The sequence below is a fragment of the Lissotriton vulgaris genome, chromosome 2_1, assembly GCF_964263255.1.
Source record: "Lissotriton vulgaris chromosome 2_1, aLisVul1.2, whole genome shotgun sequence".
NCBI classification, from domain to species: Eukaryota; Metazoa; Chordata; class Amphibia; order Caudata; family Salamandridae; genus Lissotriton; species Lissotriton vulgaris.
In genome coordinates this window covers 1,948,310,149-1,948,327,175 of record NC_141687.1, presented here as the reverse complement: position 1 = coordinate 1,948,327,175, position 17,027 = coordinate 1,948,310,149, and the positions used below count along the sequence as shown (strand labels likewise).

Here is a 17,027-nt window from a genome sequence, read left to right as displayed (position 1 = left end):
CATCTGCTTCTTTTTCCCTTTTATTCCCCTCTGGCAGCAGTAGGCGTAGAAGAGAAAAATAACCTCTACAAGATAAAATTCAAGTCTCATACTGGGAGATGCCACCAGAAGCAGAGGGCTCAATCTCTCATTGGCCATATCAACAACCACAACAATGGCAATATTATGACAGCCTGCATTCATTGCCTGGATCAGGAAATCAGGGATATATTCTAATTATTCTCCTCTGTTTATCACTCCTGCAGTTGAAAGTATTACCATTATGCTGAAAAGAATGCAAAACATACCAAGAGATAGGTGGATTCTGAATAATATGCAAAATCACCATAGTTTAGGCTGTGAAACACCTCCTCCTGCATAACCACTAAAGGAGCCTACTAAATACCATCAAGAAAATAGAGCCAGATAATCTTCTGAAAAATCAGGCAAAGGAAACCAATATTATGAAAACACAAAATCCAAGGCATCTACATAAGATATGTATTCAGATTTGAAAGAATTATTCAAAGCAAGAGTTTAGACTTACTTTGGATCAGAAAGTTGTTAATAAATGATGACAAATGAGACATTTAGGATATTGACGCTGCACCATCTTTTCTTAGGTTACATGTGAGGGATCAGATGTTCCTTGATCTGCAAGATTTCTACTTATCGATTGCTACTAAATATAAAGATGTATTTGTTTAGTTGTAAGAAGTCTACTACAAATAAACATTTCTGCATTTGTATTGAAATCAACTCTCCATGGCAGAGATTGCATTGTGCCTATGTACGAAAAATATTTTCATATGCCTTTTTCAAGATATTTGGCTAATAATAGGTCGGTCTTTCCAAACAAGACTTTTAGACAACTTTCTCTCTTCTTAAGGAGCTAGAGATTTAGATAAACAGCCCAAAGTCAACACTTGTTTTAGTGCATGACTGCCTGGCCTGGGAACAAAAGTAGACCCCAAAAACAGTGTTTTATTTGGAGATTGTCTTTTGAACATTAATTGTCTGCGGACAATACAGTCAGTGTGCTTTGATGGATCTCTGCTGAACTCTGTTGTGCTCTGCATTTTCATTGTTCTGATAGCTTGACTCAAATGAGACCACTTCAGCAGATATTGGAAATCAGAGAAGTCAAAACTAAAGCAACTGGGAGGACAGGCTCACTCAGTTCCAAGCAGCACCATAATCTCTTTCATGATTGTATCTGAAAAATCTCATGGGGTGAGTTCTAATCCACAAGAACTATCTATCTCAGACTGATGTATACCTCGCAGGCTGGAGAGCTCATTGCGGATAAAGTTGCAATACAATAGCTGTCTTTTGGAACTAATGCCAGTTTATCAAGAAAGCTACTTGGAATTATTTGTGGAAAGAGAGGACGCTGAATTGAAAAGCTATTTGGAAAGCGGGATAGGACTAACAAAAGTCTGCTTAGTTGCAAAGTAGCCTCTGCCATATGATTGCTTCAGCCCATCCTAGGTTTCTATATGACGCTTTATATTCTCTGACTTGTAGTGTTACTTTTTACAATTTTAACTATGGGCTTCAAATCCTAATATCCAAAATTCTATTTTGCCAAAACCCCAAGACTTGCTGACGCTGGTAGACCTGAAATAAGTCACGTAATAAAAAAATTAGTATATCTAAAAAAAAAAAAAGATTTTGCTGCAAAGCAGTCCCACGCAACAGCTTCAGCATGCCCTGTCTTTCGGGTGTGGAGTGGATGGTAGTTTGATTTCAAATAAGATTCCTATGATGTAGAACCAGGATCACAAGTCCTGGCAACTCTGTCGCCTGGCTCAAACCAACTGAGTTCTCTACATTTGCACCTAGGGTAGTTAGGAACATAGAACAGACTCTAAATATATCACAGCACATTTGATAAAATATCTGCAGCCATACATCCATTAACTGGAGAAAAATCTTTTCATGGATGCCCATATAACATTAAGGTAAAATAAGTACCTTAACCTATTAGAAATAATGGGTCTCACCGGGCTTTGAGTTTGTTGCTTTGAGTTTCTTGCCATTATCACCTGTAGGAAAGTGCCCCTTTTTTTCATAGTCACGCCCCACTTTTTGCCTGATATTTGATGCTCTTTGACTAAATGTGCCCCCCCCCCCCCCCACCCCCCCCCCCCCACCACACAGTGTCTAAGTCTATTCTTCGACTCAGTAAGTGCAGTAAAGCCATAAAGAGTATCTGGTCTAAGAGTTTGTCATTACGAACTCCACAGCACCATATCGGCTTTACTGAATTCTGGGAGGTTTGGTATGAAACTTCTCAGCCCATTAAATCCACGCTGAGGTCAGTGTGGGATTTTATGCCAAATACACTCGGGGGGTATCTTAAATATGCCCCCATGAAAAACGACCTTACAGTGTCCTGGCTGAGTGCCTGCTCGCCAGCTGCCAACCCCAGACTTGTTTCTGAATCCCTGGGTTGAGAGCCTCCTGCTCTTGGGGTCCTGAAACAAAGCACATCCTGGGCAGAGATTCCAAGCCTCCTCCCCAGGATGGGCAGGGAGGGTCCACATGGGTAGGGGAAGCTTCAAAGGCTTGACGCCCTTCTGAGCTTACCCAGCCATTTGCTTCTCCCAGCAGTGGGCCCCCACTGGTTCTAAGCCCCACATTGGGAGGAATAATTGGCAGGAAAACCAAGATGGGAGGAGAGATGTGCCCTCCTATGCCAACTCCACCCCTTAGGTGGAGGAGGTGAGGTGCAGCTCAACTCTCAGTCCCCGCCATCTTGAAGATGGGGGACCCAGCCAACCAGAGAGAGGCTTATGCCCCCCTCCCAGTGGAAAGTGGCATAATAGGTGTTGTACCCACCCCAAGGAAAGGACCCATTGATCCCAAACTGTACGTACCTGAAACGCCCCATAATTTAATATTTAGGGGCAACCCTGAACCTTGCCTCATCAGACAAATAATAAGGAGGAGGTCCAAAGAGCTGTGCTGAAGAAAGGAGGACACAAACCACCTTGGCCCCAGACCTTGAAGTGCTCCAGTGGAATCCCAGCGTTTCCTGCAGCCAGCAGCCCCCGCCCCGAACTCAGAGGACTCTGCCTTCCCTACAAAGACTCTGCCTCGGTGAGCCCCGGACTTGCTCAAGAACCAGACTCTGGCTTTGCCGAATCAGCGAGTCTGCACTCGACGCCTACGGACAGACTTCGAGTGGCCCAACACCAAGAGGAGGTCCCCCCAGCAAACCTCACCTGGGATCTGGTGATTCCTGACCTACTTCAAGCCTCCCGACGATGCCTGCAGCCTCTGTCTAGAAGTTCCACCCCTTCCCGACGGCGACCAGAGCTGGTAAGGAAATCCGACACCTAAAGAGACCCCTTCACCCGATGCCTCACGTCCTAGGGTTGCCCAACCGACGTTGTCCCGGCAACCCCCTATCTCCCACTTTAGCTCTCCAACTGGTGGTCCCCTCTAGGATGCCTCCCTGCCCGAACCTGCAATGTTTGTTCGGACTGGGGACCTCTAATTGCAGCCAACAGGGCAACCAATTCCAAATCAGCACTCCTCACTCGACGGCCCCTGAGTCGTTGTGGGTGCACCTTGTGTGCTAACTTGGATCCCCCTTTGCCCTGAGGTTAACTCCTAGGAGCTTTGTTCCGTCAACCCTGTGGCTTGCCAGAGACCAGCCACCAACTGACTTCCTCCTAGCCCCATATTGTATTGTATTGTAATTGCATTTATATAGTGCTTACTACCCCTGTTGAGGCGTCAAATCGCTTTTTCGGCGAGTAGCACGCTACTCTGGGACCCATAGAGGATTAGTGTTGAATTAGTATAGTGAAACATGCAAGTACATTTTAAGTGGTGGATAGGTTAGTCAGTTATTTGTATTTAGAATGATAGCAGAAGGATAGAGGAGGACACAGTTTGTATTTATATAGCGCTTGTTGACGCACGCTATTCAGGAAGCCTACAAAGGATTAGTCTGAGTGCAGTCTTTGAGTGTGTGACATTAATTTTTGCCTGCTTGTGTATAATAAATACTTAACACTACCCTCCTATAAAGCCTTACTGCTTGCTCACACTACCACAAATAGAGTAAGGTATTATCTTTTTTTACATCTGTAAGCCTTTGGGGATCCACTGGACTCTGTGTACTCTATACCTTACTTTAGTACAGTGTATACAGAGCCAGCTTCTTACATTGGTGGATCCGCAGTGGGATCTACAACTTTGCATTTGTTGGACTGACTTGGTCAACACCTGATCTCACGACAGAACACTTAAATTGTCTTTAGAATTATGAAGGTTTTGAATTTACAATTTTTCCAAATTTCTAAAAGTCTGGTAAGGGCCTTGGTTAAGTCACTTTAATATTTTTTAGAAAATAAAAACCTATAATTTTTTAGGGGTAAGACATTTTTCTTAGGTCTCTTAAACAGAACCCAGCTATTAGTGAAAAAATGTTAAAGTGACATAGAGAACATGGTTGAGGAGCTCAACCTAACCCCTTACCTCCATCTAGAGATGGCAAAGTTAAGGTCTTTATGCAAACTCAAAAACCTTGTAATGGGGTCCCATCCCGCCAAGCATTAGCTCCAGGAGCTCTTGGCAGGGTATGCTAAGGACCACTCATCTGAAAGAGTTGAGGACTTCTCAGATGGGAAGGAAGTGGAGGAGATGAGGATAACTTCCAACCCCCCTCACTTCCCAGGGAGGGTAGGGTCCCTGTGCCCCTGACTCGAAGAATACTATTCTCAGCACCTTGATCCCAACAGGTGAATCGGGTGCTTCTGAGAACATTGAGGACAGCCTCAGTGAAGAGACCAACCTTTTAACAAGGTTTGCCAAAAGATTACCTAGAGACTAAACTCCTGGCTCTAGAAAAAGAAAAAGCAGAGATGGGCCTAGCTCCCCTCAATGGTGGCAGACAATAAATAGGGACCAAGAGAAATCTTATGATCCCAAAATCCTTAGAGATTGTCACCAAATTTGAGGAAGGTTAGGACATCACCAAATGGGTCACAGCCTTTGATAGGGCTTGTGAAATGAGAAAAGTGAAGAATTCACAATGGTGGGCACTACTTTTGGAACTGTTCACTGGTAATTTCAAGGACAGACTCCTTTTTTTTTTTTCTTTTTTCAAATGCCTTCTCAGCATCAAGGAGCACCGCAGCGGCCTGTGTATTGGGGTCTATCCTATGTAGTACTGTAAACAAAGTACGCAAATTGAGTGAAGTGGGCCTATGGGGAACGAAGCCAGATTGTGCTGGCGAAATAATATACTCCATCAGTGAAGACAGCCGGATAGCGATTACTTTGGCTAATATTTTATAATCCAGATTCAACAGGGACAATGGCCAGTAGGAGCCACAGGGTGAAGGGTCCTTGTCGGGATTGGGGAGAAGGATAATGACAGCCTCTCTGAAGGTTGGAGGAAGGATACCGACTTCGAGCGCCTGCGCATACACCTCTATCAACCGCGGAACCAATATATCTCTATATGCTTTGTAAAAATCTGCGGAAAACCCGTCAAGGCCGGGTGCTGAGGAACCCCTAAGCGCATCAATCGGCTCCACCACTCTTTCCTGGGATATGGGAATGGCCAGGAAGTCCTGCATATGCCTTTCAAGATAAACCAGGGCAATTTCCGCTAGGTACTCTCCTTCTGCACGGAGGTCCCCAGTGATTCTAGAGGTGTACAAAGTTTTAAAGTGAGATAGGAAAGTGTTGCATATCTCCGGAGTAGAGTGTACCACCTGGTCGTTCGGGCCTTTGATTACAGAGATATAGGCTTTGCTATGTGGAGGGCGGAGCATATGTGCCAAAACTTTACCGGGCCGGTCACCATCCCCATACTTTCTGGCCACGTGCTGTTTGCTGAGGAATAAAAGTTCTCGCTCTGCGGTCTCCCGAAACTCCATCATCAAAGCCAACCTCCGAGCCTCGTCTGCCTCTGACACATGGTCTAGCAATTCCACATCTAGGACTGCAATTTCTTTCTCAATACGGCTTAAAGTGGATCGTAGATCTCTCAGGACCACTGCATTCTTAACAATACAAACCCCCCTAATATAGGCCTTAAAACCCTAAAGTACCGCCCAGGTATCCACCGACCCAGTCTTAATCTCAAAATAGTCCTCAATGGCCTCCCTCACCTCCTCAAGAAACACGGGGTCCTGAAGTGCCTTCCCAGGAAAAGGCCATTGTCTCTCATATACCCCAGGCCTGGGAATGGTAATTCGAAGTATGACCGGTGAATGGCCCGTGAACGTCCGTGGCATCGTATCTAACCCACTGAACCAACCTGCGACTCCCGGTGAGACCAACCAATAGTCTATTCTAGTCCAGGTGTTGTGAAACCCAGAATAATGTGTATAAGATGTGAGGGACGGGTGATGTGTGCGTTCAATATCGACCAGTGAGAACTGCCTACAGATGTCTTGCACGGCGAGGCATGAGCGGTGCTTAGTATCAGGAGAGGAGGAAGTGCTTTCCCTAGCAGGATCTAACAACAAAATAAAATCCCCTCCCATTATCAATAGGCAGGGATCAAGAGCCAGGAGGTCCACCTGCAACGCATGGTAGAATTCCGGTGAGTCTACATTAGGACCGTATATGCCCACCAGAGCAACATTGTGTCCCAGCAGATTGCCGACAACTATCAAAAGGCGGCCCTCCCCATCAGTTATAACCTTGTAAAGAGAGAAGGGAACTCTTTTATGGATAACTATGGCCACACCTCTCGCATAACTGCAGTAGTTAGAAAAATATCTATGGGACCCACAGCTCACCGCCACAGGCGGCGCATCGGACTTGGGCAAGTGCTTCTCCTGCATGCAAACGATGTCAATGGTATATTGAGCAATATAATTGAGAACTTGCTGTCGTTTTTGAGTGTTGTTCAACCCTCTGACATTCCAGGACATCTGCGATAGCGCGGAAGGACCGGACTACCAGCCTAACTGTGACATCTAATGAATATAACAACAAGCATGTGTCCTTTCAGTCTAACCCAGCCCAAGTACCATTGAGTAATACCTGAAAAACTATGAAGAAACAGCAAATGTCCTCCCCCGCCACCCCACCCACCACCCAGCCACATCCTTTCCCTGGCGAGGCAGAACCCATCCCCAAAAACCAAAGGACGGTGCAATTCGAACAAGCATTGTAATACAGTAATCACACAGGAACACCGAAAACTTGGCAAAATCAGCAAACGTACCTCGGTGTTCACAATGAGGCGCAGCAACGCCACGCCTACCGGGCATAACAGAATACTATATTGATAAATGGAAAGAATTTCAACAATGGAAAATACATTACAGACCCTCAAAGCGCAAGAATGAATCAGCCAGTCCCAGGATTGGAGAAGAGCTCCATACTGCCTTCTGAACCGCTATGTGGGGGAGATGTCGCTCGTGCAGCAGCCGTCGCACGATTGTTGTCTTCTACTCGTGGCAAAACTCCTGTGCTTCGTTCTGGTTCTCAAAGATGCGGGATTTGCCATCTACATCCACCTTCAGTCTCGCCGGGTAGAGCATACCATACCTAAGACCCAGATTCTTCAAAGTGGCCTTCACGCCGTTCAACTTACGTCTTGCATCTTGTACCATTACTGTGAAGTGTGGGAAAAATTATAGCTTACTCCCCTGCCACTGGACCTCCCCTCGCTCACAGGCAGAACGAAGGGCAGTGTCCCTGTCCCTGAAGTTCATGAGTCTAGCAATGATGTGTCTTAGAGGCTGACCGGGTTTGGGGCGTGGGCCCAACGATCTGTGGGCACGTTCCACCACAAAGCCCTGCGTGAAGGTCTCTCTGCCAAACAGATCAGATAGTAATTGCTCCATGAAGACATCCATGCGGCCAGTGGTGGCAGTCTCTGGCACGCCAATAATGCGTACGTTGTTCCGTCTACTATGGGCTTCTAAATCTGTATTCTTTATCGCTACTTCCTTCAAAATTCTTTCCACTCTCTCTAGCCTTTTTGCAACTGCGCCGCTCCGTCCTCCACATCTGAGACCCTAGCCTCCACGATATCTAGCCGACGGTCATGTGCTTGGACCTTTGCGCCCATCTCAGCCAGCCAGAATAGAAGCCTCGAGGGGTACAGTTGCCAGTGTCACCATGGTGAGAGATACACTGGTTTCCCCAGAGCAAAACCTGATTGGAAAATCTTATCCAGTCACCAATGCTGATGATGTTACTACAGACCATGGCATGGCTATGGTAACATTAGATAGGGGGGCGTTAAACAGGTTGTGGTCTCTCCAAGACTTCCAGCTGCCTGTCTCATTGGAAATTACCTATAAATGCCTAACTCTACCCTCTGATAAAACCTTACTGTTCACCTACACTACCAAAAATAGAGAGTAAGGTATTCTCTACTTTTAGGGATCCAATGGACTCAGTGCACACTACGCTTACTTTAGCACAGTATATACAGAGCCAGCATCCTACACCACATTCTCGAATAATACATGACTACTAGATTTTTCTACCCTTCCAAGGTCAAGTGTTAAAAGGTAGGCAATTGAAATGAAACCGTGCTTATGACACTAGCAGTAAACCATGGCTCTCCCCAGAGATACTGTCCCATAACCACTAATGCTCAAGGCCCAAAGAAAAGGCCTCTCAATAATTCACTGTCATGATCAGTATGCATGTTTAGCCCACTTGTGTGTTGCAGTGTCGCTCCATTTAACGGAACTATTCTTTAGGTGTTCGTTGCTCAAATATACTACAACTTGAGTTTACCATATTTTTGCAATGTGAATCAACTGGTAATCTTTAAGAACTGATTTTTTTTCTCCTAGGTACATATCTTCTATACCAAAGATTCTTGGAAATCTGTACTTCAGTCTGGGGACACAAATGCCTGAGAAGCTGGCCTCTGCTCTTCCTGCTGATCTCTTTGGTGAGGACTCCTTGAATAACGAGAGTACAACTCCCACACTTTGTCATCCACCTGCCTCCACTATGCCTAGCACTGCTTCAGTAAACAGTGAAGCTGATCAACTTGAAGAGCTGCGCACCAGATCAGCCAAAAAAAGAAGGTATTGCTACATTGTGAAACACTAATCAGATTGTTTTAATTGCTCTGTTCTGGTATTTTAAAATGTTTATTTTATTTTTTAATTGAAACAAGTTCATCTATAAAACCTTCCATGCATGAAATATATTTTCCAGCACTAGATCTTTACATGATTCAAATGTTTGAATCATTCCCTGCCATCTAGGCTGGAGCATTTGGTCAGTTTTGTTAGCAAATCATAATAGCAATCAGCAACAGAAACAAGGTAAAAGCCTTTCAGTTCATTAGCTGCCTGCATCATTAAAACTGACCTAACTTAGTGAGATGGAGATGCTCTGAACTGCACTCATTCTGAAACCACCATAGTCCGAATTTCAGAATTCTATTGCAGGTCATGTGTACAGGTAATCTCCACCGAACTATTCTCATTTTACCCAGTAGCTAGTTCAGCTTACAATATATATTACTTAGTGGCAGTCACCATTAGGTAGTTATAGTTAGGTCAGCCGTGCCATTGGAAAATTGTTTTTTTGTTGCTAATAACTTTGGCACTGTTTGATGACTCTCCATGCATTTTTCCAAAAAGGTGCTACTTTTTTACTAGTTTATGCATGAAAAGTTTCGGGGTGATCTGTTAGGTGGGGGTCATGAGAAAATGGGGTTCTAAAATAAAAAAATCCCTATGCAATCTCAATAGACTTCTTTAGACCAGGCTACTGCAAAAAGTACTGAACAGAATTACATCAGATTTGGCAGGCATCTAGAATTTGATCTGCTTTTTGTGATTTAGTGTGAAACAAACCAATAGTTTTAGAGAAATTAAGTTTGACATTTTTTTTTATATCTGGACTGTTGGGTCTGCAACAGTCTCGAGAGACTCTCCCAGAAGCGCCAATTTAAAAATTGGGCGTTCTAATTGTCCCTGGGAGCTTTATTTCCCTTAGGCCATCTCGCGATGATTGACTGCTAGCAACATGGGAAATGTATTGCTAGCACCCATTACTAGACTCTCGGACTTAGTCCCCTGCCATTAAATTTAAAAAAGCACTCTAGTATTGGGGAGTTTCTAAGGGGGGGGGTAGGGATACCCTGACCCCCCTAAGCCCAATAGGGAGGATCCAAAGGAAACACCTGGCCAAAAAAGACAAAATAATTGGGAAAAAGTGCAGCGGTCTAGCAGGACTCCCTTAGGACTGAAGAAAACTAAAATGGCGGTTGGGCTGCATTTACTGTGTAATGGTGAGGGGGGACTGCATGGTGTGTGTGTGTGTGTGTGTGTGTGTGTGTGTGTGTATGTATGTATGTATGTATATATGTATGTATGTATGTATGTATGTATGTGTATATATATATATATATATATATATATATATGTGTATATGTGTATATGTGTGTATATGTGTATATGTATATATATGTGTATGTGTATATGTATATATATGTGTATATGTATATATATGTGTATATGTATATATATGTGTATATGTATATATATGTGTATATGTATATGTATATGTCTATGTATGTATGTATGTATATATATATATATATGTGTGTGTGTACTGGCACTAAGAAGGATCTATAATGAATTCTACAGCAAGTTGTTGGCATGGAAAAGCGCTGGACTTATCACCACATATAAATACATCAAAAAGGAAAACCCCACAGTCCCCAATATATATTTTATACCAAAAATTCACAAAAATGCGCAAAAGCCACCAGGGAGGCCCATTATATTGGCAAAGAACAGTCTCTTGGAAAATGCCTCGCAATATATTGACTTTTATTTACAGGATCACATACAGATGGTACCATCATACACAAAAGATACCAGTTACTTTATCTCCAAACTAAAAGATTTTGTGTGGCAGGAAACTATTTACTAATGACACTACATGTGGTGTCATTGTATACCAGTATAAACCACAAGAATGGAATACGAGCACTAGAATTTTTTTTGGGGGAAAATAAGAAATCATTAACCCCACACAATGTGAAGTTAGTCAAAATGGTACATTTTTTCTTAAATAACATTTTTATGTTTGACAAATCATATTATCAACAAATGCATGACGTTGCCATGGGTGCTAGTTTCTCCCCCTGCTACGCGTGTTTACACATGGGTTGGTGGGAGGAGCTGGACCGGGCAACATACACAAAAGCTATATGGAAAAGAATGTCAAACTGTGGCTATGTTTTATTGAGGATATGTTCATTGTGTGGGACGGGAAATTCCTGTATCAGCCATCAACATTAACAATATTAATTTGGGTTTCACATTAGTGATCGATGGGTGCACTTTCTAGATGTAGAACGGCGAATAACTCAGTGTTGCATTAAAAAAAAATTCTGTTCGAACTCTATGACTATGTATTTCACCTGTATTATTGACGCTACTGACTATCTATGCACACATTTAACTGTAATACTTATATTATTGATTTGCTGTACTACTTTGCTCCCTCACGTACCTACCCTTCCCACTTATTAGGTCTAATTTCACTCTCTTGTTGGTATTCCCGGCTTTGTAAAGCGCTCTGATATCTGCAAAGATCTTGTTCGCGCTATATAAAACTTTCAAAATAAATCTAGTTTTCATCCTAGACACCTGATAGACAGCATTCCAAACGGGGAAATTCTTCGATTAAAAAGAATGTGTAGTAACCCTAAAGACCTACAAATAGTGCAGCTCATCAGCAAAGAGATTTTTGGCTCGGGCTACTCTTAAAAAAACATTAGATGCTGCCATCGCCAAAACCATCAGTTTAGATAGATCTAATCTCTAAATAACAAAATACAAAAACAGCATTCAAAAAGAAAACCCTATGAATTTGAGATTAATTCTGGCATACAACAAACAAGACAGAACACTTAAAAACATCATGAGATGCAACTGGCCTATTGTCCAGAGCGTTAGTTATAAGAGCACCCTCTATGAGCAAATGTTTGGTCAAGAGCGGTCCAGCAACAATAAACCACCATACTTGGCTTACACAGTCCAATGGTTTTGTTAAATGTAAAAGCTGTAAGGCGTGCCAATATGGATTCAATAAAACTACATACAGCACACCATTTACCGAAAGGGGACACACAATGACAAAAACGCTACACTGCAAAACAGACCATGCTATATATGTGCTAGAATGCTCCTGCAATCCAAGATATGTAGGGAGCACTAAGTTGCAGGCAATTTAAAGAATTTTGCAGCACATAAGTGCCTTAGTTAATCACGACTCAACGTACCCAGTGGCTCACCACTTAAAAGAAATACATAAAAATAATCTGGACCATTTAACCTACTAACTAATAGATGCTGTACCAATCATTAGGAGTGGAGGGGACAGAGAGGGAACCCATAGTAAACTGGAAACCAGATATATTTTAGATCTCGATTACAAATATTGACTGCAAATCTCTGGGGGATCTCAATAGAGGATTTGTTCACCTGCTTACATTCTAAAAAATCTAGATACCATATGGTATGAGGATGTGGTCTTTTACAGCTATTGTTCAATTAAACCACCATGTTTTACCACCTTTCATCACGATATATATAGAGAGTTAAAATATACAACCATTTTTTAGGTTTCGCCTATTATCATTTGCTTGCGAATGTAATAGGCGAAAATTCAAGTGCTCCATTTGACTGGTCAAACCACTGCGGTTTTTCCACAGTGCATGTGAGTCACGTGACCACAAAAGCGGGTCACGTGACCACACAAGCACGCGCATCTCCCTAATCCGCAAACCGCATTCATTCAAAAACACAGAAACCCCCGCCCCCATCCGGCTTCCCTCCGCGCATCTGCCTGCCACACTTCTCCTCCCCTCGCTCGCATTCCCGCCCCCCCCCACCAGGCTCTCCCACCCCCATCCGGCTTCCCTTGTTCTAATGGCTCCTTTGCTCGCACTCCCCCTCCCTTCTTGTCAGCTTTAATCAGGCTCCTTTGTTTCTTGCCTGGTCGTTACTGTGGCCCACTAGCACACACAACTCACATGTGCATCATATGCCTGGGTCATGTTGTCATAAACACGCACACTCATACAGATCACAAAGTAGTGCTGCAAGCAAGCGGTATTAAAACGGCACACTGTAATACACACAACTCCTATCCCAATCACGGGCAACGGCAACATGGACATGGCTCTGCCTCGCCGGAGTCCTGCGCGCACAATGCCAGCAGCACCTAATGCAGTCACAGGGCAGCAGGTCTGGCCGTGACAGACCCACCTCCAGTCCAGTGTCTGGTGGCGGGGGAGGGGCGGCCGCCCCCTCCTACTGCATTTGAGTGGGAATGCCCTGGGGAAGCCCTTTCCCCACAGGCCGGAGAGGAGGGACGGCCCACAGTGCTGAGAAGAGAGCGCTCTTCATACCCTTTTGCTAAGCCTATTCGGGTGCTCCTCCTCTCGCTCCACGGCACTGAGATGAGAACTGTGCCACCCCTCCCCCCGCATAACCCTCCCCGCCCGCTCTATCTATGTGGAGGGCCACACTTCCACTTTCAGCTCTGCGCACATTAAGCTTTAACTAGAACAAAATATTGTAGGATTGTATCACTTCCTCGTGCATTCGGCAAAAAAGGATCACAAGGCAAAATGATCACATGGTCCAGCAAGACCAGGGTGGTGCATGCTTCACTTCATTAGATAACAAGCACTGGCGTTGCCAATAGGTTTCACATTTGGAAAGTTGGAGCTATTGGTTTTGTAAATGACATTTTATATTTATATATCGTTATTGGCATTGTCAATAACAATATATAAATATAAAATGTCATTTACAAAACCAGTAGCTCCAACTTTCCAAATGCGAAACCTATTGACAACGCCAGTGCTTGTTATATATATATATTGTTCGTTGATTGTTTTATGATGACCAGCTATGGAGATTTGTGCAGTCTTAGAGTATCCGATATGAGACATACACAGATAGAACATTTACAAAAAAGCACAAAATGTAGTGGAGGCTGCCAATCTGACCTGAACCACGAAAATAGTGGTTTTTTAACACATTTTTCAAAAGCAGGCAGGATCGAACAACCTCAGCTAGTGTTGTGTGGCAAATTAATGATATGTATTTATGCAGGCCTAAAATTATAGGGACAAATTGTAGGGATGTGGTAACGCATTAGACGACTTATTTCAAAAACGTACCTAGGTATGTGTATTTTATAATGAGAAGTATATATTTATATATGCATGTATCTTTAACCCATCACAATGATCAAATTATAATTCCAAATTAATTTTTGTCGATTACAATTGTGTGCGTGGTTTACATATCCAGATATTTAAGGAAGTCTGTCTTTCCTGTCTATGATAATTCACTGTTTGCATCATGCACGCGTCACTTTAAAAAGGGAAAAATACTATGGTAGCGCTGTCATGTGATCAAGGTCCGGCTGAACCTAAACGCAGTATGGCCGAAATCTTATTGCACAAACCTTGTGGTCCGCACCTGCTTTCAACAAAGAATTAAAGGTATAGTGAGCGGAAAATCTGTGTGTGTGTGCATGTGTGTGCGTGTGTGTATTCATATATATATCTATATATATATCTATATATCTATCTCTGATAGAGACTACTAGCCGCAGATTCCTTAATGTAGAATTATCCCCAGGCGTGAGACTGGATCCGGAAAACTTTTTGCCACAGCATCCCTGCTTGCCGGGGGGACGGCATCACCTGATTCCGCCCTGACGTCGTCCACGTCCGTGACGTCATCAAGGATACATAAGTCCCACACCGGCACACCTACGTCAGTTTTTTCTCTCTTCCATGTGCCACGCGGATCTGGATTGTGTCCTGGCCTGTTTTCAGACCTTCTTTTCTTTTTCACGCTTTGGCGTTGTGGAACAGTGTGCAAATGCCTTCGGGCTTCAAGACATGCACCTCTCTTGTGCACGTCCCATGTTGGCGACTGACCCTCACCCGATTTGAATGTGGTGCCTGGGTGAGCACCACGACTAGACGGATTGCGACGCCTGTCCGCACCCTAAGCCTAAGTCACAGCGGGAGCACCGGATAAAGTTGCTGTCTGCCCGCTTGTCCAGGTCAGTGTCGTCCCAGCATCCGTCCCCTACCTCGGAGGCCAGGAACCGCCGGTTCCGTCTGCGACATCGTCCCTTGCCACGGCCCCAAGGGTGTTGCTTGTCGACAGGTAGGTCCTTCAGCTTGTCTCCGAGGCCCTGTCCTCCTGTTCCCCTTGGGACGTGCACCCCAGCCTGTCGCCTTCACACTCGCAGTTTCCCGGCATTGGGGCGAATAGGGCCCAAATGACAGCCTACGCTGTGGCTCTGCAGGCTTCTTTGGCCCCTCCTCCACTTCCTGAGACATCCACGGATCCCTTGCCTCGTGTGGGGACATCCGAGGAGTCGCCGGCAACTCCGGCCCTGGCGCCGAAGGTTTCGGCTTAAGGTCATGGGAGGGTGGTGTTGTCTAGGTGTAGTCCTTCAGGGCTCCCCTTTTTGGCACCTGGCGTCCCTGCCTCGCTGCAAGTCCCTAAGGGGCTCCCTGTGGTGTTGCAGGACATCACCCGGACTCCGGGCTTGCCCCCGAGTCTTCCTCGGTCCTCTGAGCAGGCAGCTGCCTTGCCAGAGGCCGAGCCAGCGCAGTTTCGGCGACGGGAGCCTTCCTCCCTGGCTCTGGCGGAGTCACAGGTGGAGGCTGGGACCTGGGGTGCTTTCCCGAGTCCCTCTCTATCCTCGCCGCGGGCGGCTGCCCTGTCTGAGGCCGAGCCAGCGCCGTAGCGGTGTTGACCCCGCCCCATTCTCCTGGGCAGCACGTGGTGGCAGAGGTCGACCCGGGGCCGCAAATGCCCACTCTGGCGCCAATCGACGTCGATCAGGCGCCGTGGGGGACTCCACAGAGCCTTGCCAGCGTCTGCTTTTTGATTAGTCTCCTGAGGTTCCTTCCTCCCCAGTGTTCTGTCATCTGTTGGTGTCTTCTTCCCCGGAGACAGGGCGCCGCAATGTTGCCTTTTCACCGGCATCTTCCAGGGAGGGTTCCTCCCCGTTCTCACTGCCTAAATCCTCGAACCCTTCTTTCCGTGGCTCGCGGCTGACTTTTCCACCGGCCTCCCCGTCCCCCTTCCCCTGGTGCCCCTCAGGTTCCCCACTCATCTGTGGATCCTCCACTATTCCAGGGGCTGGCGCTTTCCCCTGGACTTGGGGACAGACGGCTCAGTCTGCATCCGTCGCCCACGGAGGAATTACTTTCTTCTCTGCGACGCCCTACTGAGACCAGTGTTGTTCAGGCTATTTTTGCAGCCGCTGGCATCCTGCGGATGGGTGAACCTGTCACTTCATTTCCTACAGATAACCTTTTGGAAGTTCTCCACCAGGGCTCCTTTGGGGGCACCCTGCCATGGGTGATCCGATGCCTCAGCCGCTCCTGCATCGCCACCGTCCGGCTCCGCACGACCCTGTCTGCCTTTCCTTCCATCCTTCCACTCCAGGTTCTCTTCTACAGACGGCTTTTCTATTCTTGCCTGTTGTGGTGTTCCCTTCGTCTCGAGAGGCCCGGTGGTTTGATTCATGGGGTCGTAACGTCTTCGCTTCTTCCAGTGCTGCATTGCGGGCGCTCAACACTGTGTTTGTTGGCTAGAGCTACTTCCAGCCTGTGGGACTCTGTGGAGTCCCTTCTTTCTCATGTCTCCCATGAGGGTGCCCAGTGCTGATCTGCGGAGCCATGTGTTCGATGGTAGGGAGTTGGCCGCCTTTATTCTTTGTGCGGCCTTGGATGTTGCTGATGCTCTCAGCCGTGCTATGGCCTCTTCTGTGGCTCTCCGTCACAATGCTTGGCTATGGGATGCTGCTTTTCCAGAAAAAATTTTAGGGAACGTCTGGTTGACCTGCCCTTTGATGGGGTCCTTCTGTTTAACGCTCATGAGGACGCCGCCATTAAGCGTTTTCTTGCGGGGCTCAGTCCTCCCTCCTCCTCCGTTGGCTGGTTTGTTTATCCTCCGGGACTTGGTGGGAGGTGTTATCCCACTTGCTCCTGGAATCTGGTGTTTGAAGTGAGTTACAATTTCTGT

General features: G+C 45.6%; 1 protein-coding gene across 1 annotated transcript in view; it reads left to right on the top strand.

Annotated features, from left to right (window-relative positions):
* The window catches only part of LOC147733535 (treslin-like), a 542,019-nt gene that overhangs the window by 104,371 nt on the left and 420,621 nt on the right, over nucleotides 1-17,027 (top strand). The window contains exon 8 of the mRNA XM_086956935.1: nucleotides 8,775-9,014. Coding sequence (XP_086813061.1) covers nucleotides 8,775-9,014 — 240 coding nt within the window. The remainder of the gene's footprint in view (nucleotides 1-8,774; nucleotides 9,015-17,027) is intronic.